General features: G+C 38.2%; 1 protein-coding gene across 1 annotated transcript in view; it reads right to left on the reverse strand.

Annotated features, from left to right (window-relative positions):
- The window catches only part of LOC150090032 (uncharacterized), a 329,054-nt gene that overhangs the window by 245,082 nt on the left and 59,073 nt on the right, over positions 1-24,899 (reverse strand). Inside the window, exon 5 of the mRNA XM_090368942.1 lies at positions 6,942-7,046. Within this exon, the coding sequence (XP_090225068.1) occupies positions 6,942-7,046 (105 nt within the window). The remainder of the gene's footprint in view (positions 1-6,941; positions 7,047-24,899) is intronic.

Below are 24,899 nucleotides of genomic sequence, written 5' to 3' on the forward strand. Positions count from 1 at the left end.
TGGTAAGATTCTAAGATGGATTGCTGAGTAGCTGCAAGACAGAAGGTTATGATTAATGGATATTCTTCAGATTGGTCTAACGTCAGGAGTAGGGTCCCTCAAAGATCGGTTATTGGACCACTGTTGTTTCCCATTTTCATAAATGACATCGATGAAGGAATAGAAGGCATGATGTCAAAATTTGCAGATGATATAAAGATTGGCAAAGTCATTAATGATCACTGCCAAGCAGTGTTCCTTCAGGATGACTTCAACAGACTTCAAAGATGATCAGAAAAGTGACAGCTATGTTTTAATCCTGCTAAATGCAAGGTCTTACACTTGGGAAACAGCAAACCCTGGAATGAGTACAGAGAAGGGCAGCAGGACTGGTGAAGGGAACAAAGGGGTGATCTTACGGATAAAGGCTTAAGTTCTGCAAACTGCAACGTCTGGAGACTAGACACCTGCAAGGTGATCTGATTGAGGTATATAAAGTCTTGAATGGATTGAGCAGGCTCAATGCTTATGGGATTCTTGTTCAGATTACAAACCTAAGGGAACATAAACTGAAATTGAGGAAAGACAGTTGTCAAATACATGTGCGAAAATTTGCCTTTAGCCAGTAGGTGGTTGGTGAAATGGAAAGGTTTTTTTTTGGCCGATGCCGTATAAGCTTGCTTTCTTGCATCGTATGCCTCTGCTAATGCTAATGCTAAAACCACAAATAAATTATACACAGTGGGTTTGAACTGAAAACAGTGGAGGAGGAGTTAGGGATCAGGGAGTTACAATACAGGCAGATATGAAGTTTTCTGAACAGTGTAAACAGGCAGCCAAGAAAGCCTATGGTGTCCTATCAATGATTTATCGAACATTATCCTGTAGAAATAGAGAGGTCATAATCACCTGTATAAGGCAATTGTAAGACCACATTTGGAATACTATGTTCAAGTATAGAGACTTCATCTGAATAAAGACATTGAGCTTCTTGAAAGGGTCCAAAAATAGGCAACTGAAATGGTGAGATTGCCAGAAGGATGACCATACGAGGAAAGACTCTGATTATGTGGGCTTCAGAACTTGGCAACCAGGTACCTCAGAGGTGACCTGATTGAGGTCTATAAGGCTCTGAGCGGGATTAGTAAAATATATGAAGGTGGAATTCTCACTGTTATAAAGAATTCCAGAACTAGGGGTCAGAAATTCAAACTATAGGGCTTGAGGTTTAGATCAGACTGTAGGAAGTTTTCTTTTAGTCAGCAAGTCATTGATAGCTGGAACAAGATGCCCTCATCGGCAGTTGAGGCTGACAGTTTGCATGAATTCAAGAGTCAACTGGATATTCCTGTGTGAGGAGGGTAGTATATAATTTGTTTTATTTTATTTAATAATTTGTTTGTTTAATCTATGTGGGGTTTTTTTTTTTGCCATTGCAGCAAAAGCCTATGGCTTCCTTGCATTATATTGGTGAATACTATTTTTCTCAGCATGGCTTGTGATTGTTAACAGGAAGACTGTTTTTACAGGAATGGGATACACTTAAGCAGAAAAGGTGCAAGAATATTTGCTGATACTAATGGAAGCAGTGTTCGTTGGATCAGTAAAATGCTAGTCTGGGATGATACATAGGCTAATAGATTAACAGCATCCACAAGCAGAAATGAAAGTGATTCTTGTGCTGCTTCTACTGGGCCATATGCCAGACTGAAAAATGAGGCATCAGAGATTACAAGGCCTGCTGTGGGTCATCATGTGACAAGCAAATACATGGGTTGTGTTAGGGTTACTAAAAGCAAAAACAGCTGCATGTATACTTGCTTCTACACTAAATTTATGCATACAGTAAACAAATTTTATTAATTTGAAGCTTCAGTTAAGTGCAAATGCAGACATAGTAAGATTATCAGAAGCATGATGTGACCTAGACATAAGTATGCAGAATTTGAATATGGTGAGTATAATATGCATATAATGAAGCATATAATGAACAACTACACAGGCAGGTGGAGTGAGTGATCCAGTAGATCGGAATATCTTATAATGGGGACTTTTCAGATATTGAATGGAACTTGGGGGTTGGTCACTCACTCAGTATTCTTCTGGATTTATTGGATGACTGTTTTCTACAGCAGCATGTTGCAGAGGCAAAAAGGGAAAGCAAAGCAATCTTGATCTGGTCATCAGTAGAGATTCATCATCCATTAAGAATATCCAGATAAAAGAACTACTAGATGGCAGTGATCAATAATATATTGATGTGGAATATACTTAAAGATATGATACTGTCAAGGGTAAGTATATTGACGTGGAATATACTTAAAGATATGATACTGTCAAGGGTAAAGGGAAGGGGTTTTGCTTTTTTTAAAGGCAATTTAAAAACTGTCTAAGACAGTTTTTAAACTGGCCTTAGACAGTTTTTTTTAATTCCTTCCAGTGGGGCCAACTGCAAATTCTAAATTTCAGAAGATGTAATCATAGAAGCTACTAAGTTTTTTATAGCAACTAAGATGTATAGTTCAAGGTTTAGACCTAAAATAATGTCAGATGAACTGATGAGACTAGAATAAAATGTTTGCACAAATTTCATCAACTGGCAGCGCATCTCTTTCAAATTTGAAGTTTTTTGTGGAAAAGTTTCTAATACTTCTCAGAATATTAAAAATAAATAACAGATAAAACCATAGTGGTTTTGCAGTATCAGTTCATTTGATTGTGTAAACCTACTAGAAGCTATTATGAAAGAAGAAAGTACTGAAGTGTGTGTGTGTGTGTGTGTGTGTGTGTGTGTGTGTGTGTGTGTGTGTGTGTGGGTGGGTGGGTGGGTGGGTGGGTGGGTGGGTGGGTGGGTGTTTAATGGCACCCAAGCTGCTGAGGCTATAGTGTGCCCATTCACAGGAACGTTGAAAAAAAAAAAAAATTTAATATGAAGACAGTTCATTTCATTTCATATCAGAAGCTAATCATAGTCATTCATACATTCCTATTTGTTTCAAATAACAGAAAAGTTCATTAATATTTGCGTCTTTACCAATGATATGATTTAATGTTATCCATTCTCGGAGATTTGCCAGAGAATGAAATATTGAAGTTCAACATTGTCAATAATGTGGACAGTCGTCAATCAAAATATGTTTGACTGTTAGATGTTCAGAGCAGTGTGAACACTGAGGAAGATCATTGCCTGTGAGTAGATGGAGGTGAGTCAGATGGGGATGCCCTATTAAAATCTGTGCGAGTACCACTTCTTCTCGCCGAACTGTCTGAATGCATGAGTACCATAATTTTGGGTCCTGTTTCAACTGGAAAAGTTTATTATTTGTTTGTTTATGCCATAACTCTGTCCACTGTGCATGGTATGCTGTTTGAATTATGATATTATAATCAGAAGTTGGAATGAAGACAGAAGTTAAGTCTAAGTTTGATGGATTTTTAGCAGATATATCAACCAGTTCATTCCCTTTTATGCCTAAATGTGCTGGAATCCAGCAAAACTTCACTAGTTGTTGACAATTATCAATCTGCAATAGCAAACTCCTGATTTTCATTAAAATATGGCAATTCTTTTCAGAGAGATTCTACATTGTTCTAATTGAGCTGAAAGAGTCAGTGTAAACTCTATATTTTGCAGATGGGTGTAGAGTCAAATTTTCTAGAGCTAATTGTATTGCATACAGTTCTGCTAAAAAGTTGCTATACTCAGGTAGAAGAGAAGCTGATATGATAGCAGAAGAAAACACTGCTGCTGCTGCTCCAACAGCAGCAGCAGCAGTGTTTGAAAGAGATTTGGAACCATCTGTATATATCGGCAAGAAGTCAGCACAGCTTTGAATATGACTAGCATGGAGTTGTTGCACAGTCAGTGCCAGTAGATGATTCTTTCCCTATTGAAGAAAATAAGTATCACAGGTCAGTTGAGAAAAGGGGATCCGTGGTGGATGAGAGTAATTCTTTACCTGTTGCCTATTGTGGAGATGAACATTCCAATTTTGGGATATTTCAAGGAGCTGTAGGCCAGCTGGTTATATTTTACTTGGTTTATTTCTGTAGAGATCGAGTAGTGGTTGATTAAAAAGGTATGGCTGAATAGGATGCGAAGAGTAAGTCTGTATTTTGGTTGCATATTTAAGTAATAGCATTTTTCTGTGGAGATGCAGAGGGAACTCATGAGTTTCAATGTATAGACTCTGAGTTGGAGATGTCCTATATACACCAACTGCAATCTGCAGTGCATTGTGGTGAATAGGATCTAGCCAGCATAGTACACTCCTTCTGGCAGAATCATAAACTGGAGCACCATAATCTAAACGGGATCTAATCAGCTATATAAGAGCAGCAAAGTTGTACAATCTACTCCCCAAGACAGGGCAGATAAAGCTCTTAGCATGTTGATCTTTTTAAGAGAGGTAGTACATATTAATTTAACATGCTCAAAGAAGTTTAGCTTACTGTCCAGGATTAGTCTGAAGAATCTGATATTGCTGGCAATCGGAATGGTGAAATTTGAAATCCGAAGTTCAGGATCTGTATTCAATTTGCGTTGACTGCAAAAGTGGATCGCAACTGTTTTCTGTTGAGAAAGATGATATCCATTGAGCTCAGCCCACTTTTATACTTTATTGAGGGACATCTGCAATTGCCTTTCGATAGATCTCATGTTCTCATGGCAAGAAATAGAGAGATCATCACCATAAAGATAGGCCTCTACAGTATTTGGGAGTTCTTTTGTAATGGAATCAATTCTAAGTGCAAACAGGGTTGCACTCAAAACTGATCCCTGCGGAACTCTTTCTTCCTGCGAGAATATAGCAGAAAGGGAACTTTGATATCGGACCTGGAAAGATCAGCTCTTGAAGAAATTCCTAATAAATATGGGCAGGTTGCCTCATAGACCAAGAGTATAAAGGTCACTGAAAATGCCATACTGCTAGATAGTATCGACTGCCTTCTCTATATCTATGGAGACCACAACAAGGCGTTCGTTTTTAACAAAGGCATTGCGAATTTCAGATTCAGCCTTGATCATCAGATCTAAGGAGGACCTGTCTTGGCAAAAGCCACGCTGACAATTACTCAGTAGATGTTGAGTTTCAATGATCCAAATGAGTTGACTGTGGATCATTTTTTCAAGAATTTTACCAAGGCAACTTGACAGAGAGATTGGCCTGTAACTTTAGGACTGGAGGAATCTTTTCCAGGTTTTAAAAAGGCCAAAACTGTAGCATGGTGCCAAGAGTTTGGATAAATATTTTACAGGAAGATCTTGTTAAAAAAGACAAGCAGCAGAGCAGCAGTTGTAAGTTTTTGTCATTGAGATGCTGCAGCATACATAATATATGCCATCTGGCCCAGGGCACTATTTCGTGTTGTTCTGATGGCCTGTAAAAGTTCACAATATTGAAGAGGCTGATTATATTATTATTATTATTATTAGCTATATGGTGCAAGGAAGCCTGAGGCTTATGCTGCACCAGCCAAAAAAAAAAAAATTTCTGAATTACCCCGAAAGAGAGAGAGAGAGCTATGGAAGTGATAGTGAGGTTCGAAAGTTGATAGGTCTCTGTTCAGTGGTGGCCTTAATTTTCTGGAATTTCAGAGTGTAGTTTGATGCAGCTGAGACTTGAGCAAAGGTTTTGCCCAAGGCATTGGCTATATCTAGAGGAGCAGAGAGTTCTTGCCCACTGCAGGAAAGAATTTAGGAAGGAACAGTTGAAAATTCCCCAGAAAGCTGCCTAATTTTCTTCCATATTAGTCTGGAGTCAGTGTTTCTGTTGATAGTAGATGTGAACCAAGTCCAAGAATCTTTCTTGGCTTGCTTTTGAAAGTAATGCGCTTTTGCCCTTAGCTTCTTGTAGCTAATTAGATTAGCTGTGGTTGGAGGTCGATGAAATAAATTAAATGCTTTATTTTTTTTTACTTCTTTGATTTTGTGCATTCTTCGTTCAACCAGTAGTTGAAATGCCATCAAGATGGGGGATTTAATAATGGAATTGAGTACTTAGTTGCAACTAAAAGACAGGATGTGATATAATCAGTAACTTCATCTATGGGCTGTAGTTGAATAGTTTTTTTGCCAAGAGTGATTGCTGACTGAAATTTGGCCCAATTGGCTTTAGAGAATTTCTATTTCCCGCAGGGTTGGTCTAATGGTGGTTGTGCAGTCATCAGATTACAAACAATTGGAAAATGATCACTGGCTATGGGATCATCCAGAGCGGACCACTGCGTGACTGAAAACAGTATCGGGGAGAAAATCGATAGGTCAATTGCAGAAGTCTGTCCAGTAGGAAACTGTATATGGGTGTGCGAGCCACTATTAAGAAGAGTGAGGTTTTGTTTTTCTAGTAAAGTTTCAATCATTCGTCCGCATCTGTTATTTGGTTTTTAGGAGCATTAGCAACTAAGGCCATATTGCTCTGGGATATGCGGTGGTCATTCCCTGACCTTTCCGCATCCTCCGTATTTGGTGGTGACGGGCTTGAACCCCGGTCTAATCAAGAAGCGTGTGCTACGCACTGCTGCTCCTTCCCACCTGGCTACGGAGGCGCCCCCGCATCTGTCTAATTTAAATGATCCCCATAGAGGATGGTGGCCATTGAAATCCCCTAGTAAGCAGACAGTGGAGGGTAGCTGTCATAAAAGTTCTTCAAGGTCATTATAAGAGTAAGTATGATTTGTTGCAAGATAATTGTTTGTTTGTTATTTGGAGCATTAGCAACTAAGGTCATATTGCTCCGGGGATATGCGGTGGTCATTCTCTGACCGTTCCGCATCCTCCGTATTTGGTGGGTATGGGCTCGAACCCCAGATCTAATCAAGAAGCGTGTGCTACGCACTGCTGCTCCTGCCCACCTGGCTACGGAGGCACCTCAACTCTTGTTATCTGAGTGTTAACAATAAATAAATATGCTTATTCCATTTAAAGTAAAAAAAAAAAAAAAAAAAAAAAAAATTCTTACCTCTAACTGACTCTGGATTTCCTTTATTGTAACATCCAAGCTCTCCATGGTTGTTTCAAAACGTTCTGTAGCTACTTTCTCATCTAATTCTTGGCGATCTGCTTTCTGCAGAAGCAATACAAATGTTTATAATTAAACTAAATGTTTATTATCCAATAATTTTATATGTACACTTTTTCTAATAAATATTATGAAATCTCCTAATCCCTGAAATTCTAAGGTTGGCAGCTATGTGTAAATTCTTAGCTAAGCATAATAGGGCAAGACGACAAGATTTCAGCCCAGGAAAGTTGCCAAACAGCACATTTACTTTCATTTCATAAATACTTTTAATCTTATTATCTTGAACTAATTTATTAGTTTTTAAGGTGCAAAATATAAATATACACGAAATTAAAAACATTAATATATTTCATAGTTTTCTTTTTTAAATATTACTTGAACTGTCTGCTTTTCACAACTTTCAACAGCACTTTTCTGTTTCTTTTCTATAAAATAAAACTCCACATTTATATTATCACACTTGCTGACTTTTAAAAATCAGAACCTGGAACACTTTTACATTCTGACTGAAAGACAAATTTCAAGAAACAAAAATACTTCTTCCATATTAATAATAATAATTAGAAACTAATGATACTGTCAATGGTAAAATTATGCATGCCATTATGAATTGTAATAAATCATATATTTGGGCTAATCAATCCAAAAGTTTTAATTATTTGTTGTTTTATTGAATTACAATAGCATTAGGTATTGAAAATTTTTGGATTCCAGGATCTATATTTCCAGGTGTATACACACAAACAGCTACTACTGTTGTATACAATTAGTCATTATCTAATGATATACTGTTATATAGTTATATACTCGTACTGTCTGTAAAGAGTACAAGGAAAACAGTAGCAGCAGAACACACACAAAGACTCCCTAGGCTCCATCATGTCCCATTCTAGATAAGTCTGCAAACATCTAAGTAGTACATTTCTTTAGGCAGTGATTTGTAGGAGAACCGACTCTACAGCACTCTCCAAAGCCACAGCACTCACACTACTTTCGCCTATTGTTTTGCTGCTCTAGTCTGAGATATGATTTCCATTTAAATTCAATGTAATCTGAGAAAAATACACTAAACTGATAGATACCTAAATACAATAATACACTGCACTATCAAGTTATGTTATGTGTATTGCACTATCAAGTTTATGTTATATGTATCGTGCTATACTGTTAGGTTCATATAGTTTTAAATCAGTTATGGCCTTACTAGAATAAAGTTTATTAGCTAAAACAAACAAACATACTCCAACCTACATGATTAGAACCTATAAGCTATTTGTTTGCCAAAATTAAAAACCTACAGTTGCACTACTATGCACTACAGTAGTTACACAATACTACATTCACATCAAATCACTGCTACAAAAGCTCTACAAATATTAATGTTGTATGTTACATACTAAGTGATAAAGTCAAGTACTTTAAACATATATGTATTGCTATAAATTATAGTTTATAAGCCTTTTCTAATACTAATTACACTTTGACAAAACTATGCAGAAGCCTACAATACAAGTATTGCCTATATAAATACTAAAACAGTGGTGGTAAAATCTGAACATTCATATCGATAAAACACAATGGCGGCAGAAGTGAAATGCAGTTTAAGCAATTACATGGGCCAAAGGACAAATGCACCAAATTAATCAGAGAAATACAAATAATTACTATACTACTAATTTTAAATCAAAAGTTATAAAAAACAATAATTTTAAATCAATAAATAAATTTATACTTATCAGCTCCTGAAAAAGCTTCTAGTTCAGATAGCCTTGCAATCAATTGAAATATACTGGCTCACTCTTATTTCTTTGCATAGTTCTTTGTTATGCTCATTACAATCAAACATATCAGTCTATTAAATTCCAACTTTCATTTTTGTGTTTCCCAGTGCTCATGTCATGCCAAACTGATTCGACATTGCACTGGCCACCCATGTCACCAGGATGCAGTGCCTTAGATTTAATATGCTTCTTAACTGAGAACATAACCCCACCCCTCCTGTCTGTCCTTCCTGTATGCATTGTACTCTCCATATACAAATTCTGCAACCCTTATGTCTGAGTGACACCATGTATCTGATATTCCTACAATATCTGCATTTGATGACTGAATAAGTACTTCAAATTCATTAAAATCTCCTAGCATGTGTATATGGATGTATACATCTACCAGTTCTTAACATTAGTTACCCTAACAGAGCCCATGTATTTACTTATTCCATGATGACCCACAGAAGTGCTTGAAATCCAAGATACCTTGATTTCCAGGCTGCTTTGATCTCCATTTTGTGAAATGGGGATGCATTCACACATCACCAATCCATAGGAACTTCCCCTGAATTCAAGGATGATCTCATAATTATGGCTAAACATTTCTTGCCTTCTTTTGGTGATTCTCTAAATATAACTAGATAGATCCCATCCACCCCAAGTGCATTTTTTTCACATTTAGCTTCAATAATTTCTCTTCCATTTTAACTTCAGTTATCACAAAATCATTCAGCTCCTTATTATAATTTGATAAACTTCTGGCATCCCCAACCCTAAAAAATTCCTAATGTGCAAATGTAGATGCAAAATACCTAATCAGTTTATCAGCAATCTGAGTAGTTTTATCAACAGTTAAATGCCGACCGGGCTAGCCAGGTGGGTTAAGTGCCTGCCTGGCAACCCAAAGGTCGCGGGTTCGAATCCCGCCTCGGGCTTGGATATCATGATGGTGCCGCACCTCCGGTTACGGTTGGATTTCACGGCCATGTTACACAAAGGAAGCAGGAAAAAACTGGTTCCTTCGTGTATTGCTCACATCATACAAAAAATAAAATAAAAAAGTTAAATCATTTGTATCTAGTGGACTAATGCGATTCAACTCATTCCTTCTACTGTTTACTTACATAAAGAAATATTTTCTATTTTTCTTTGCACTGATTGCCAGAGATTTCTCAAAGTCTCCCTTATGTCGTCTAACCACCTTTTGGACTTGACTGCAGACTAGTTTATATCTACTGTATGTTTCTGTAAGATCTGTTAATTTATATGCATCCCACACATTCTTCTTCTATGCCATGAGTTTCATCAGTACATTGGACACCCATTTAGGTCTAAGCTGGTATAAAGAACATAGTAAATTCTATGATTACTTCCCTGAATGTTTCCCATTTAAATTTGTACATCATCAATTGTCCCACTACACAGAATTAATAAACTGTCTGAGGCTACTGTAGTAGCCTCAGACAGTTTATTAATGACACCTTTAAGAAAGCAAAAGCCCTTCCCTTTGCCCTTGACAGCAGTTATATCTTTAAGTAAATCCCACATCATTTTACTATGATCACTAGCACCTAGTGATCTTTTACCTGCAGATTCTTAATGCATGAAGGGTTGCTGCTAACCAGATCAAGAGTATTGTTTTCTCTCATTGCCTCACTAACAAGCTTGTTTAGGAATCATTCATCCAGTAAATCTACAAACTTCTTGCTACTGTGAGTGACCAACACACAAGTACAATCAATATCTGGAAAGTTAAAATCCCCCATTATAAGCCATTCTGATTTAATTGACCCATTCTATACATCTGTACAGTTGCTTATTATACCCATTACAATCATTCAGCTATAACACACTCCTACTCTCATTTTTGTTTCTCATTGCTCATGTCACCCCAGACTGATTCCATGTTGCACTGGCTACCCATGTCAATATGCTGCTTGCACCAAAAATGCTCAGTGACAGTGACCCATACAAAACTGGCGTGGCAAATAGTCCCGTCGTTCTTTGAAAAGTTGTCACATATCCCACAGCCTGTCTGAGAGATGGAAAGGTTCCTCCCTCAATTTTTCTTTTCCCTATTTTTTCTATATATTCTGTCCCTTTCCCCAACGCTTATTTACCTTTCTATTAGTTACCATTCATGATCTCTGCACTGGTTTGTCTTTATTACATTCTGTTCAGTGTTTTAATGGATGAATTTGGGGACTTGAGGAAAAAGGATGTACCTTTGAAGGAAATAAAACAGAAGTCTGATAAAAACAATCATACCAGGCAACACAGTGGGATCTATAAAGCAGAAGGTGTTGGTCCAACAGGAAGTACCTATTGTTGGTGAAAGTCAGTGTCAGGGAAATAAAAAATATTCTATGCAAAAAGGATAGGTGGAACAGGACCAGGGTATGGTTACCATGGACAAAAGTTAAAAATGTTATAAAACAGTTATCTTTTTAAGGGTACAACCAGGGGCCTCTGTAGCTGAGCAGTCAGGAGTGGGAGTGCAGTAGCACGTGCTCTTTGAGTAGACTGGGGTTCAAGCCTCTGACTGCTAAATATGGTCGATCTGGCAACCCGCACTGGACCAGCATGCCAGATTATGGTCCATTTCCCTCAACACGAATCATTGAGGAGGCTTCCATCCTGCAGTGGATTGATAATGGCTGCAGTTTTTTTTTAAGGACACAAAAAATGATATTGTATAACACATCAAAGAATTTTGAGCACTTAAGATGGATAAGTTTTTTGAAAAATATTGCCATTTTTTAAATTTAATTAACATAAATTAAATTGTGAGCAATAAATTGTTTTAATAGTCCTAGTCATGTTCATTAGCTTATTTATAAATTTAGCTAGAGATTTTGAGAGTTACAACTTAATATTTGTTAAGCCTTATGATTTTGGCACAAATATCTATTTAATAACTAGTAACTTGTAATGTATGGTAGTGGTATTCAATAGCTAAGAAATTTTATTATCTAGTAAGGCTATAACTAATTTATAACATTACAAATGCAACTGTATAGTGTAATATATATAACATAAACTTGATAGAGTAACATATACATAATAAAGTAAACATGCTAGCATAATACATGTTATTGCTGCAAAACCTGTGTATAGAGTAGCGTTATTATTGTTTAGGTATCTATTAGTTTAATATACAATTCATAAATTATACTGAATTTAAATGGAAATCATGTCTCAGACTACAGCAGCAAAGCAAAGGACTCAAACAAGCATATTGTGGCTATGGTGAAAATTGAAGGAGGTCATTTTTCTATGAATAACAGCCTTACAAAACATGCCACTTGTTCGATGTTTGCAGAGATGTCTGGAATGAAACATGATACAGCAAAGGAGGATATCTCTGTGTATGTTCAGTGAAAAATGTGAAATTAATTGCGATCTGATGAATTCCAATTAATTTCATTCTGATTCTTTCATTCATTCTCATTCATTCTTGGCATTCTAATGAATTAAAATGGGAATCCAACAAGCTCTCAGATGCTCACCTTAACACCAGATCTTAAGCTCATGCATCAGGCAACACAGCAGAAATCTCCAAGAGAGAATGCACTCACCTCATAGCAGGTAGTTACTGCTGATGACTCTATTGTCAGGGAAACAAGAAATATATTATGCAAAAAGGATCAGGGCACGTCTCCTCCAGGGGGAAAAAAGTTAATGACGGAGAGCAGAAAACAGAGGGAACAAAAGGTGATATCGTTGAACACATTGAATAGGAGAGCTGAGGACTTACTTAATAAGTACAGGCAATACTGAGAAAAAGTTGTGTTAGGATTAAATTGAAAGTGACTCCAATTCTTCCCAGACACAACATGAGGGAGTACATGATGAGAGCCTCGTCAATTAAGTCCTGGAGAAAATGTGCAAGGCCCATGGAAAAGAATTTAGCATTAGTTGAGGCATACGATGCAAGAAAGCAAGCTTATATAGCATCAGCCAAAAAAAACCCCTTCCCATTTCACCCATCCATTCACTCCAAATGTTTGTCTAGTTCTGCCCTGAACTAATTTAAGTTGCTGACCTCCACTACAAGAGATGAAAGTTTGTCCAACTATCAACCATCTGCTGGCTAAAGGCAAATTTCTGCACATCTACTCTACAATTGTCTTTCCTCAATTTGAATTTATGTCACCTCAGGTGAGCAATCTGAGCAAGAGGAAAAATTCCATTAGCATTAAGCTTGCTAATGTCTCCAGAAGCTGCAATTTGCAGAACTTAAGCCTTTCTTGGTACCATCAACCCATTGTTCCACTCACCAATCTCATTGCCCTTCTCTGTACTCATTCCAGCAGCTCTACATCTTTCCTAAAATTAGACCTCCAGACCTGTATACAGTACTCAAGGTGTAGCCTGACCATTGCCTTATACAAGGGAACAATCATCTCCTTATCCCTGCTAGCAAAATTCCTGTATATCATTCACAAGACACCATGAGCTACTCTTGCGGCCTTTTTGCACTGCTTAGAAAACTTCATATCTGATTGCACAATTACCCCCAGGTCCTTTTCATTCTCCACTACCCTGAGTGTAGTACCACCCAGTTGATACATTACTCTGGGGTTACTGCTACCCATATGCAGTACTTTACATCAGTCAATGTTAAACTTCAGTTGCCACCTCTCAGCCCATCTGCTCAACTTTACCAGATCCTGTTGCAGTAGCATACTATCATTACTGTCATTAATAACCCTGCCAACCTTCGTATCGTCTGCAAACTTTGACATTATACCTGATATACCTTAACAATATCATTGGTAAATACCAAAAACAACAATAGGCCCAACACCGAACCCTGGGGGACTCCACCAATAACATTAGTCCATAAAGAACAGTATCTATTGATAACCACTCTCTGTCTTCTCCCACTCAACCATCCTTTTATTGATTGTAGCAACTTTCCCTTAATGCCATACTGCTCCAATTTGTACAGTAGTATCAAAAACTTTCCTAAAATCCAAGTACAGGCAACCCCCGTATAACATGGTACTTCTACAACATTATTTCACTCTAAAACAATTGATAAATTGTGGCAATCCTCGTACAAAACAGTACTTATATAACACGGTTTCACTCTAACAGTTAGAGAATTTTGGTAAACCTCGCATAACAGGGTATTTTTGAGCTTTTGTGCAGGGGGGAACCCTGCTATTATGTTAGATGTAATTTTTCAACATTTCCAATCTTTTTGAATCCCCACTGTTCACTCGCTAGTCAAAAAACAATTATTGAGAAATCCCTATATTTTATTTTTTTCGGAAATTAGCGTGTTACGTTCTGTGCTATTGAACTTGTGGAATAATCTAGATTTCAAAGTTTTATTACTATTGGATAGCACACCAGGCCATCCAAAAGATTTAAGCCATCCAAACACTGAAGTTTATGTTCCTACTGCCACAGTTTTACTGGGTGAATACAACTTCTTTCATTCAGGCATTAGATCAAGGAGTTATATCCAACTTTAAAACTCATTCCATCAGAAAATCGTTACAATGGATTTTGGAAAAAATCCATTTGTAACATTTCTCCATGGAAACATTTCTCAATTGTGGACTGTATCAGAATCATAGAGCTTTATTGCTCAAAGTAAAACCATCAACGTTAAATGCATGTTTAAAAATGTATGGCCAGAGGCAGTAAATTCAGGAAATATTATCAAACGGGCAGGAAACGGAATTGATGCGATAGTAGAACTTGCTACATCAGTAGGAGGAGAAAGTTTTGATGATATGATTACTGAATCCCTCAGTTCATAGAATTGCCCTCCTCCCCACACTGAATGGAAAAGACCTGAGTTCGAATCCCATCGATGAAGGGAGGAATTTTTATTGTTTTTTTTTCACAACATGGCTGAGTTGTTAGGGCGAGAGTAGCATGGTTTTTTCTTCCGGAAACTTGGGTTTTAAGTCCAGCAAAACAGAAAATCAAAACAGGACACACAATTTATAAACAATATACACAGAGTAACATGGCCTTAGTCACCGATGCTCCTAAAAAAATGAAAAAAGATATGATTACTGAAGACATTCAAGGATTACTGGTAGAAAAAGAAGCTGGCATAGCAGATTTGGTGCAAATGGCACTGGAGGTAAAATCAAATCAATTCAGATGATGATGTTGCAGATGAAAATTCTAAACTTCCAAATTTTACACTAAAAAGCATAGGGGAAGGCATAAAAAGCGATTTCCAGGACTGTTGGAAGTCATAGTGGAACAAATAAATACATGGGTGTGTTAGGCTCTAACTACGAGTAGAAACAAGTGCATGTATGCTTGCATGTACACCAATGTTAATTGGTGTACCAATGTACACCAATGCTAGTAGTATAGTTAATAAATTTGATGAGCTTGAAGTGCTAGTCAAGACATCGAAAGCAGATATTGTTGGGATTATCAGAGATGTGGTGTCACACAGATATAAGTACAGTGCAGAATTGGAATTTGGGGAGTACAATGTGTACAGAAAGGATAGACAGGACAGGAAGGGAGGAGGAGTTATGCTGTTAGTTAAGAAACATAAAATCTAAGAAAGTACATCGAATTCATGTTATGAACATTGCAATGTTGAGTCTGTTTGGTATGACATAAGCACTAGGAAAGGAAAAACGAAAGTAGACGTGTATTATAGGCCTAATGAATCTGATGAGTATAATGAGCAATTGTGCAGAGAAATAGAGTAGGCCAGTAAATCAGAATGTAATATAATGCAGGATTTAAACTTTCCAGTTATTGACAGGAACTTGTGGGTTGGTCACTCAAACACTAGCAAAACCTTTTTAGATTTATTGGATGACTGTTTTCTACAGCAGCATGTTCAAGAGGCAACCAGAGGGAGTAATATTCTTGATCTGATTATCAGCAGTGATTATTCATGCATTAAGAATTTGCAGATAAAGGAACCACTGGCGGACACTGATCACAACGTACTGATATGGGAATTACTTAAAAAAAAATGTAACTACCATCAAGGCAAAAGGGAAGGGCTTTTTCTTTGGTAAAGGTGACTACAGGGATCTCAGACAATTTTTAAATTCTGTACAGTGAGATAAAGTGATTATGTTACCAATATTGAATTCTAAATAGGAAGCCTTCAGTGACATAATCTAGACTTTTCAATCCAACTAAGAAATACTGTTCTAGGATCAGGCCTAAATGGATGTCAGATGAATTAATGAGGCTTGTGGCAATGAAGAAAAATGCATGGGATGCATATAAATTATCAGGTGACACAGAAGCCTATAGCAGATATAAGCTTGCCTGTAATCAAGTCACAAAGGAGATTAGGCAGGCAAAGGCAGATTACGAGAAACCGTTGGCAAAGGATGCAAAGAAAAACAGCAAAGAGTTCTTTACTGATGTAAACTCTAGAAGGAAAGGTATGAATCAGCTTAGACCACTTAACATAGATGGGTTGACTATTGATGATCATGCTCAGGTAGCTGATTAACTGAATGAGTATTTTGCATCTACATTCACACATGAGGAGATATTCAATGAGGGGAATGCTAGAAGTTATTCAAACTTTAACAGGGAGCTAAATGATGTTGTAATAACTGAGAGCAAAGTGGAGGAGAAACTGTTGAAGTTAAACATAAGGAAGGCACATGGGGTGGACAGAATCTATCCAGTTATATGAAAGGAGGAAGCAAAGGAAGTAAGTACACCCTTAGCCATAATTATGAGAGCTTCTTTGAACTCAGGGGGAGGTCCCTATGGACTGGAGGTGTGCAAATGTATCAACAACTCACAAAGGGGGTTTAAAAGGTGACAAAAGGAACTATAGGCTTATTAATTTAACTTGTGTTTCGGGGAAAATAATGAAGTGACTGGTTAAAATAGCATTGCAGGATCATTTAGACAAGACTGCAGTATTAGTTCAGACACAGGCTTTTTAAGGGGAAGTCTTGTCTGACTAATTTGATTGGATATTACGATGTGGTCACAAAGGAACTGGATGGAAAAAATAATTTTGATATCATATACTTGGATTTCAGGAAGCTTTTAATACTGTTGCACATGGAAGACTGCTGTACAAATTGGAGAGTTATGGCATTAAGGGTAAGTTGCTACAATGGATAAAGGGATGGCCCATCTAGGCCCATTGTTGTTTTGTGTATTCATCAATGATAATGATGAAGGTATATCAGGATTAATGTCCAAGTTTGCAGATGATAACAAAGGTTAGCAGGGTTGTTAACGACAGTAAAGACAGTATGCTGCTCCAAATGGATCTAGATATGTTGGGCAAATGGGCTGAGAAGTGGCAACTGAAGTTTAACATTGACATGTGCAAAGTACTATATATGGGTAGCAATAACCCAACAGAAATGTACCAACTGTGTGGTACTACACTCAGGGAAATGGAAAGTGAAAAAGACCTGGGGGCGACTGTGCAATCAGATATGAAGTTTGCTGAGCAGTGCGGACCGGCCGCCAGGGCAGGTCATGGGGTCTTGTCAGTGATATATAGGAATTTTTCTAACAGGGACAGGGAGGTGATTATCCCGTTGTACAAGGCAATGGTCAAGCTACACCTAGAGTATGGTGTACAGGTCTGGAGGCCTCATTTTAGGAAGGATGTAGAGTTGCTAGAATGAGTACAAAGAAGGGCAACAAGATTAGTAAGGGGAACGAAGGGGTGCTCTTATGAAGAAAGACTTAAGTTGTGCAAATTCAGCACATGGAGAGTACGCACTTGCAAGGTGATCTGATTGAGGTGTATGGGTTGAGCAAGCTGAATGCTAATGTGATTCTTCCTCTTGCTCGGATTAAGAACCCGAGGGAGCATAGATTCAAATTGAGGAAAGACAATTATAGAATGGATGTGCAGAAGTTTGTCTTTAGCCAGTGGATGGTTGATTGGTGGAAAAGACTTCCATCTCTTGTTGTGGAAGTTGATAGCCTAAATAAATTTAAGGCTGAGCTGAACAGGCATTTGGAACAAATGGAGGAGTGAAATAGGAGGTGTTTTTTTTTTTTTTTTTTTTTTTTTGCTGATGCTGCATAAGCCTGGTTTCTTACATCATATGCCTCTACTAATGCTAATGTCTGGAGGCCTCATTTTAGGTCAGATATGGCTCTGCTGAAATTGGTGCAGAGAATGGCAATGTGATTGATAAGGGGAATAAGTAAAAGTGTTCTTAACAAGTTGTTCTCACAGTAAGAACATTTTTTTTATTTATTGTAGAGCAAGCAGCTGAAACCATCTGATATTCATCCCCAGCACACAGAACCTGAGTAGTCTACTGTTTAGGGTTCTAGTCTACATATACTTGTGGCTCTCTCCCTATGCAGGAAGAGAGAGATATTACCAAATGGTAAGTATCTGTATATATATGTGGCTTTGTTAGAGAGATTCCAACAGATTCCCTCAAACCTGCCTCATGTCTCTGTGTTGAGCATCTCTACAAAACCAGTAATATTTGTTTGTTTGTTTGTTTGTTTGTTTGTTTTAGTTAGTTCTTGGCACATCGGCTTCTGTGGCCATAATGCACCTCCCAAGGTTTTTGCAGTGCTCTGATCCAAGCCGAGGTGGGATTCGAACCTGCAACCTTTGGGTTGCCAGGCAGGCACTTTACCCACCCGGCTAGCCTGGTCGGCACCAGTAATGTATGTTGTGCTGGTTTGTGTGCTTAGTGATGTATTGCATTGTTGAGTTGGATGACTGGCCTCTTAGCAATCAGCCAAAAAAGTCACCTGGAAATCTGCTAGATGGCTCCATTATCCTACAAGGAGGCAGGCTATCTTCTGCACAATTGAAATCACAGTTTTTTAGTATCTGTCACTAAAGGTTTCAGAGAATGAGTGCCCAGAAAAAAAAAATATATAAAATAAAATATAAATTTGAATATAAAATATAAATTAATACTAATAAAAATAGAAATTAATTTTGAAAAAAAAAAGTGATAGTTACAGGCAGGACAAGCATATAGATTCTAAGAAAATACACCCAATTGACATGGGTGGTAAGTGAAATTTACAGAGACATAGGCTGGAATTTGGGGGGACATTAGTTCTAAGAAAACAAAAATGAGAGTAGGAGTAAGTTATTGGCCAAATAACTGTGACAAGTGGTGAACTAGACAAGTGGTGAACTATACAAACAAATATATTAGGATTAGCTGAGGCATATGATGCAATAAAGCAAGCTTATATAGAATCAACCAAAAAAAAAAAAAAAAAACTTTCCATTTCACCCATCTGGTCACTCCAAATGTTTGTCTAGTTCAGCCTTAAAATTATTTAAACTATCAATTTCCACTACAACAGATGAAAGTCTGTTCCAGCAATCAACTACCCACTGACTAAAGCCAAACTTCCGCACATCTATTCTACAACTGTCTTTCCTCAATTTGAATCTATGCCTTCTCAGGTTTTCCATCTGAGCAAGCAGATGTATCCCATCAGCATTGAGCCTGCTCAAACCATTCAAGGCCTTATACACCTCAGTCAGATCACCTCACAGGTGCCTAGTCCCCAGATGCTGCAACTTCCAGAACTTAAGCCTCTCTTGCTAAGAGCAGCCCTTTGCTCCTCTCACCAATCTTGTTGCCCTTCTTGGTACTTATTCTAGCAACTCTACATCTTTCCTAAAATGAGGCCTCCAGACATGTACGCAGTTTGTTTGTTTGGTTGGTTTTTAGGAGCATTAGCAACTAAGGCCATATTGCTCCGGGATATGCGGTGGTCATTCCTTGACCTTTCCGCATCCTCCGTATTTGGTGGTGACGGGCTCGAACCCCGGTCTAATCAAGAAGCGTGTGCTGCGCACTGCTGCTCCTTCCCACCTGGCTACGGAGGCGCCTTATGTACGCAGTACTCAAGGTGTTGCCTAACCATTGCCTTATACAAGGGGTCAATCACCTCCTTGTCGCTACTAGCAAAATTCCTATACATCATTGACAAAACTCCATGACCTGGCTCGTCTGCACTGCTCAGAGAACTTCATATCTGACTGCACAATTACCCCCAGGTCTTTTTCATTCTCCACCTCCCTCAGTGTAGTACCACACAGTTGGTGCATTTCTCTTGGGTTACTGATACCGATATGAGTACTTCGCATTTGTCAATGTTAAACTTTAGTTGCCACTTCTCAGCCCATCTGCCTAAATTTTATAGATCCTGTTGCAGTAGCATACTGTCTTTACTGTTATTAAAAACCCTGCCAACCTTTGTATCATCTGCAAACTTTGACATTAAGCCTGATATACCTTCATCGATACCATTGATAAGTACACAAAACAACAATGGGCCCAGCACTGAACCCTCAGGGACTCCACTAATAACATTAATCCACATGGAGCAGGGTCCATTTATTACCACTCTCTGCCGTCTCTCACTCAACCATCCCTTTATCCATTGCAGCAACTTGCCCCTAATGCCATACTGCTCCAATTTGTAAAGCAGTCTTCCAAGAGTAACAGTATCAAAAGCTTTCCTGAAATCCAAGTATATGATATCAGAATTATTTTTTGCATCCAGTTCCTTTGTGACCACATCATAGTATCCAATCAAATTGGTCAGACAAGACTTCCCCTTAACAAGCCTGTGTCTGAACTATTACTGCAGTCTTGTCTAGGTGATCCAGCATCACTTCTTTAACTCCATTATTTTTCACAGAACAGAAGTTAAACGAACAGGTCTATAATTATTTGTCACCTTTTGAGCCCCCTTGATGAATTGGGGATACAGTTGCACATCTTCCTGATTCTAAGGATTCTCTCATAATTATGGCTAAATGTTTGCTAATTTCCCTAGCTGCATCCTTCAATATAACTGGATAGATACCATCCACCCCAGGTGACTTTTTTATGTTTAATTTCAACTATTTCTCCTCCATTTTGCTCTCAGTTATTACAATATAACTTAGCTCCCTGTTAGAGTTTGATAAACTTCTGCCCTCCCTTTCCTTACAGAATTCCTCATGTGTGGATGTAGATGCAAAATACTCATTCAGTTTGTCAGCTATCTGAGTAGGATCATCAACAGCTGAACCAATAACATCAAGTGAACCAATCTGATTCATCCCCTTCCTTCTAGAATACATAAGTAAAAAAATCTTTGTTGTTTTTGTTTGCATCCTTTGTTAAGGATTTCTCGTAATCAGCCTTTGCTTGCCTAACCTTCATTGTGACTTGATTACAGACGAGCTTATATCTGCCATAGGCTTCTGTATCACCTGATAATTTATATGCATCCCACACATTTTTCTTCTCTGCTACAAGCCTCATTAGTTCATCTGATATCCATTTAGGTCAAAATCTTGAACAGTATTTATTAGTTGGTATGAAAAGCCTAGTAGCTTCCAAGATTAATTCCTTGAAGGCTTCCCATTTAGAATTTGCTGTTTTAAACATCATCAGTTGATCCCACTGTATTGAATTTAAAAACTGTCTGAGACCACTGCAGTTACCTTCACAAAAACAAAAACTCTTCCCTTTACTCTTGATGGTAGTTACATCTTTAAGTAAATCCCATATCAGTACACTGCGATCACGGTCACCTAGTGGTTCCTTTATCTGCAAATTCTTAATGCATGAATAATCACTGCTGGTAATCAGGTCAAGAGTATTATCCCCCTCCGGTTGCCCGTCAAATATGTTGCTATAGAAAACAATCCTCCAATAAATCCACAAAAGTCTACCATATATATATATATATATATATATATGGTAGTGTTTCTTGACTATAAATTAGTCAAAAAACACTTGTCATGATGAACCAAAGACAACAAATGAAGAGCAAGAAAAACACTGACAGGGAGAAAATTGAGTATACTGAGTTATGCAAAACCATTAGAAAGAGACTCAGAGAAGACATAAGAAGATTTAACACAAGAAAAGTAGAACAACCATTAAGGGAAAACAAAGGATTTAAATCAGCAGCCATGAGCAGTAATACAGGAAGACAAATGATAGTGAAACTGAAGAATAGCGATGGTGTACTTATAAACAGCAGAGAAGGCATAATTCAAATAGCAGAAGACTACTATAGAGAATTATACAAGGAGCGAGGGAATGATACCAGCAGTGGGGAAGATGGATTGCAAAGTAGCAACACATATGACATACCCGATATTCTTCCCGATGAGGTAGAACATGCATTGAAGAAAATGAAGAATCGGAAAGCCCCGGGGGAAGATGAAGTTACTGTAGAGTTGTTAAAATTGGGAGGAAGAGACATAACACAAAAACTGGCAAGGCTCTTCACAAAGTGCATTAGAAAAGGTGTGATGCCTAAGCAGTGGAATAATGCAATCATAGTTTTGCTGCATAAGAAAGGAGATAAATCAGAAATTGGAAATTATAGACCAATTAGCTTGTTATCCCATATCTACAAGTTGTTCACAAGGGTCATTACTAACAGATTAGAAAGAATACTTGATGAGAATCAACCGAAAGAGCAAGCTGGCTTTAGGACAGGATTCTCAACTATGGATCACCTTCACGTAATATCACAGCTAATGGAGAAAGCAAATGAATATAAAACACCATTATGCCTGGCATTTGTGGATTATGAAAAGGCATTTGACTCCATACAGCATAAGGCAATGTTTCGGGCACTGGAAAGACAAGGCATAGATACTCATATATTATGATTTTGAAGAAAATATATGAGAGTGCTACATCCTTTATTAGACTAGACAAAGACAGTAGGAAATTTAAAATCGAGAAAGGAGTTCGACAAGGAGACACAATATCTCCGAAGCTGTTTACTGCTGCCCTTGAGGAAGCTTTCAGAAGATTAGACTGGTTGCAGAAAGGAGTCAATGTGAACAGAGAGTACCTAAACCATTTACGATTTGCAGATGACATTGTGGTCATAAGCCACGATCCCAAAGAATTAGAGGAAAATCTTAATCAGTTATGCACAGTTAGTAAGGATTTTGGACTAAAGATGAATATGGCTAAAACAAAAGTAATGATGAACAAGTATGCCATGGAAAGGGAAATAATGATTGAAGGAGCAGTAATTGAAAAGGTGGAGTCATATACTTATCTGGGACAAGTTATTAGCTGTAATAATGATAAATGGCTGGAAGTCAAGAGAAGAATAAATTTTGGATGGATAGCATTCAGGAAATATAGTCACATACTGAAGAGCAATATCCCAGTTTGTCTGAAACGTAAAATAATGAATCAATGTATACTCCCCACCATGACTTATGGAAGTGAAACTTGGGCACTCACCAAAAGAATGGAAGAGAAGCTAAGAACTACACAGCGAAGAATGGAACGAATTATATTGGGAATCAGACTGTTAGATAAGAAGAGAAACACATGGATTAGGCAGCAAACTCAAGTAAAGTACATTCTTATCAAAACTAAAGAACTAAAATGGTCTTGGGCAGGACACATAGCTCGAAGACATGATGACAGATGGACTAAGAAAATAACAGAATGGTACCCAAGAGGAGCTAGAAGAAAACCTGGAAGACAAAGGCGGAGATGGATAGATGAAATTCATGAGTTTTTGAGTAGTAAATGGATGGCCAGTGCTCAAAACAGAAGGAACTGGAAAGTTGCTGGAGAGGCCTTCATCCTGCAGTGGATTGAAAATGGCTGATGATGATGATGATGATGATGATGATGATATATATATATATATATATATATACAGGGTGTCTCAAAAATATTGGTACAAACGTTTAAGGGAGGTAGGTAACAACTAAAGGAACATGAATCGCATAGGAACCCATAACAGGAAACGTCATGTGAAAGTAGTAGCAGAGGAACAAAAGCAGAAATAACACAAGACAGTAATTAGTGGCAAACATTTATTTAATATAATATCAACAATGGAGTATGAGATGGATGCATTTCATGATGTTACAACAGATGCTCAAAGGTTCCACATGAGACGCGATGCATGCGTGACACCGATGCATCATAGATTGGCGGACACGGTCAAACACACCTGGAGTTTCTTTGACAGTAGTAGCAGCACAGACGAGTCTCACCATGAGATCCATTTCCGTCTCCACAGGCGATTCATACACGATAGATTTGAGGGCCACCCCACAAAAAGAAATCGTCTCGATAAATCAGGTGAGTGTGGGGACCAGGCAATGGGTCCACCACGGCCAATCCATCAACATCCAAAACGCCTGTTCAAATGTTCACAAACACACCTTTCATAACGTGCAGGCGCCCCATCATGTTGAAACCAAATGTTGCGTCTCACATTTGCTGGAACATCGTCAAGTAACCCTGGTAGAACTTGTTCAAGAAAGATCCGATATTTAGCGGAGTTCAAGTGGGATGGTAACAGGTATGGGCCGACTAAGCAGTCACCGACCATACCTGCCCACACATTTATTGCAAAGCGATGTTGTGCCGCATGGGGGTGCACACCGTGTGGGTTGTCATGAGCCCACACATGAGTATTGTGCTGATTGAATAAGCCTTCCTGAGTGAAATAAGCCTCATCCGTGAACAAAACATAGCCCACACATGAGTATTGTGCTGATTGAATAAGCCTTCCTGAGTGAAATAAGCCTCATCCGTGAACAAAACATAGGCAGGAAAATTCAAGTCTTGAACACTTTCTTGGAGAAACCACTGTGCAAAAGCCACACGTGCAGGATGATCTTGGGGGAGCAGTAACTGAACCCTTCGGAGATGAAAGGGGTGTAAGGAATCATCGTGCCAGACACGCTGTACACTGCAACGAGGCACTCCTAAGGAAGAGGCAACGGCACGTGTGCTGGTAGTAGGATTATTCTGGACGGCATTCAACACACTTTTCTTCATGGTGGGAGTTCGCGTCGAACGTGGTCTGCCCACACTACTCCTGTTACCTCTAAATGACCCATAATCACACAAATTTTGATGCATACGCACAAACAAATGGTGGTCCGGTACATGTCTGTCTGGGAAGCATTCTCCATAAATTCATTGAGCGGCTCGTCCATTGCCCTCTGCTATTATTTATTATTTGGGTTTTTTTTTTTTTTTTTTAGGAGCATTAGCAACTAAGGCCATATTGCTCTTAGATATGCGGTGGTCATTCCCTGACCTTTCCGCATCCTCCGTATTTGGTGGTGATGGGCTCGAACTCCGGTCTAATCAGGAAGCGCGTGCTACGCACTACTGCTCCTTCCCAC

The sequence above is a fragment of the Mastigoproctus giganteus genome, chromosome 2 (assembly GCF_048544385.1).
Source record: "Mastigoproctus giganteus isolate SK-2022 chromosome 2, ASM4854438v1, whole genome shotgun sequence".
Classification (NCBI taxonomy): domain Eukaryota; kingdom Metazoa; phylum Arthropoda; class Arachnida; order Uropygi; family Thelyphonidae; genus Mastigoproctus; species Mastigoproctus giganteus.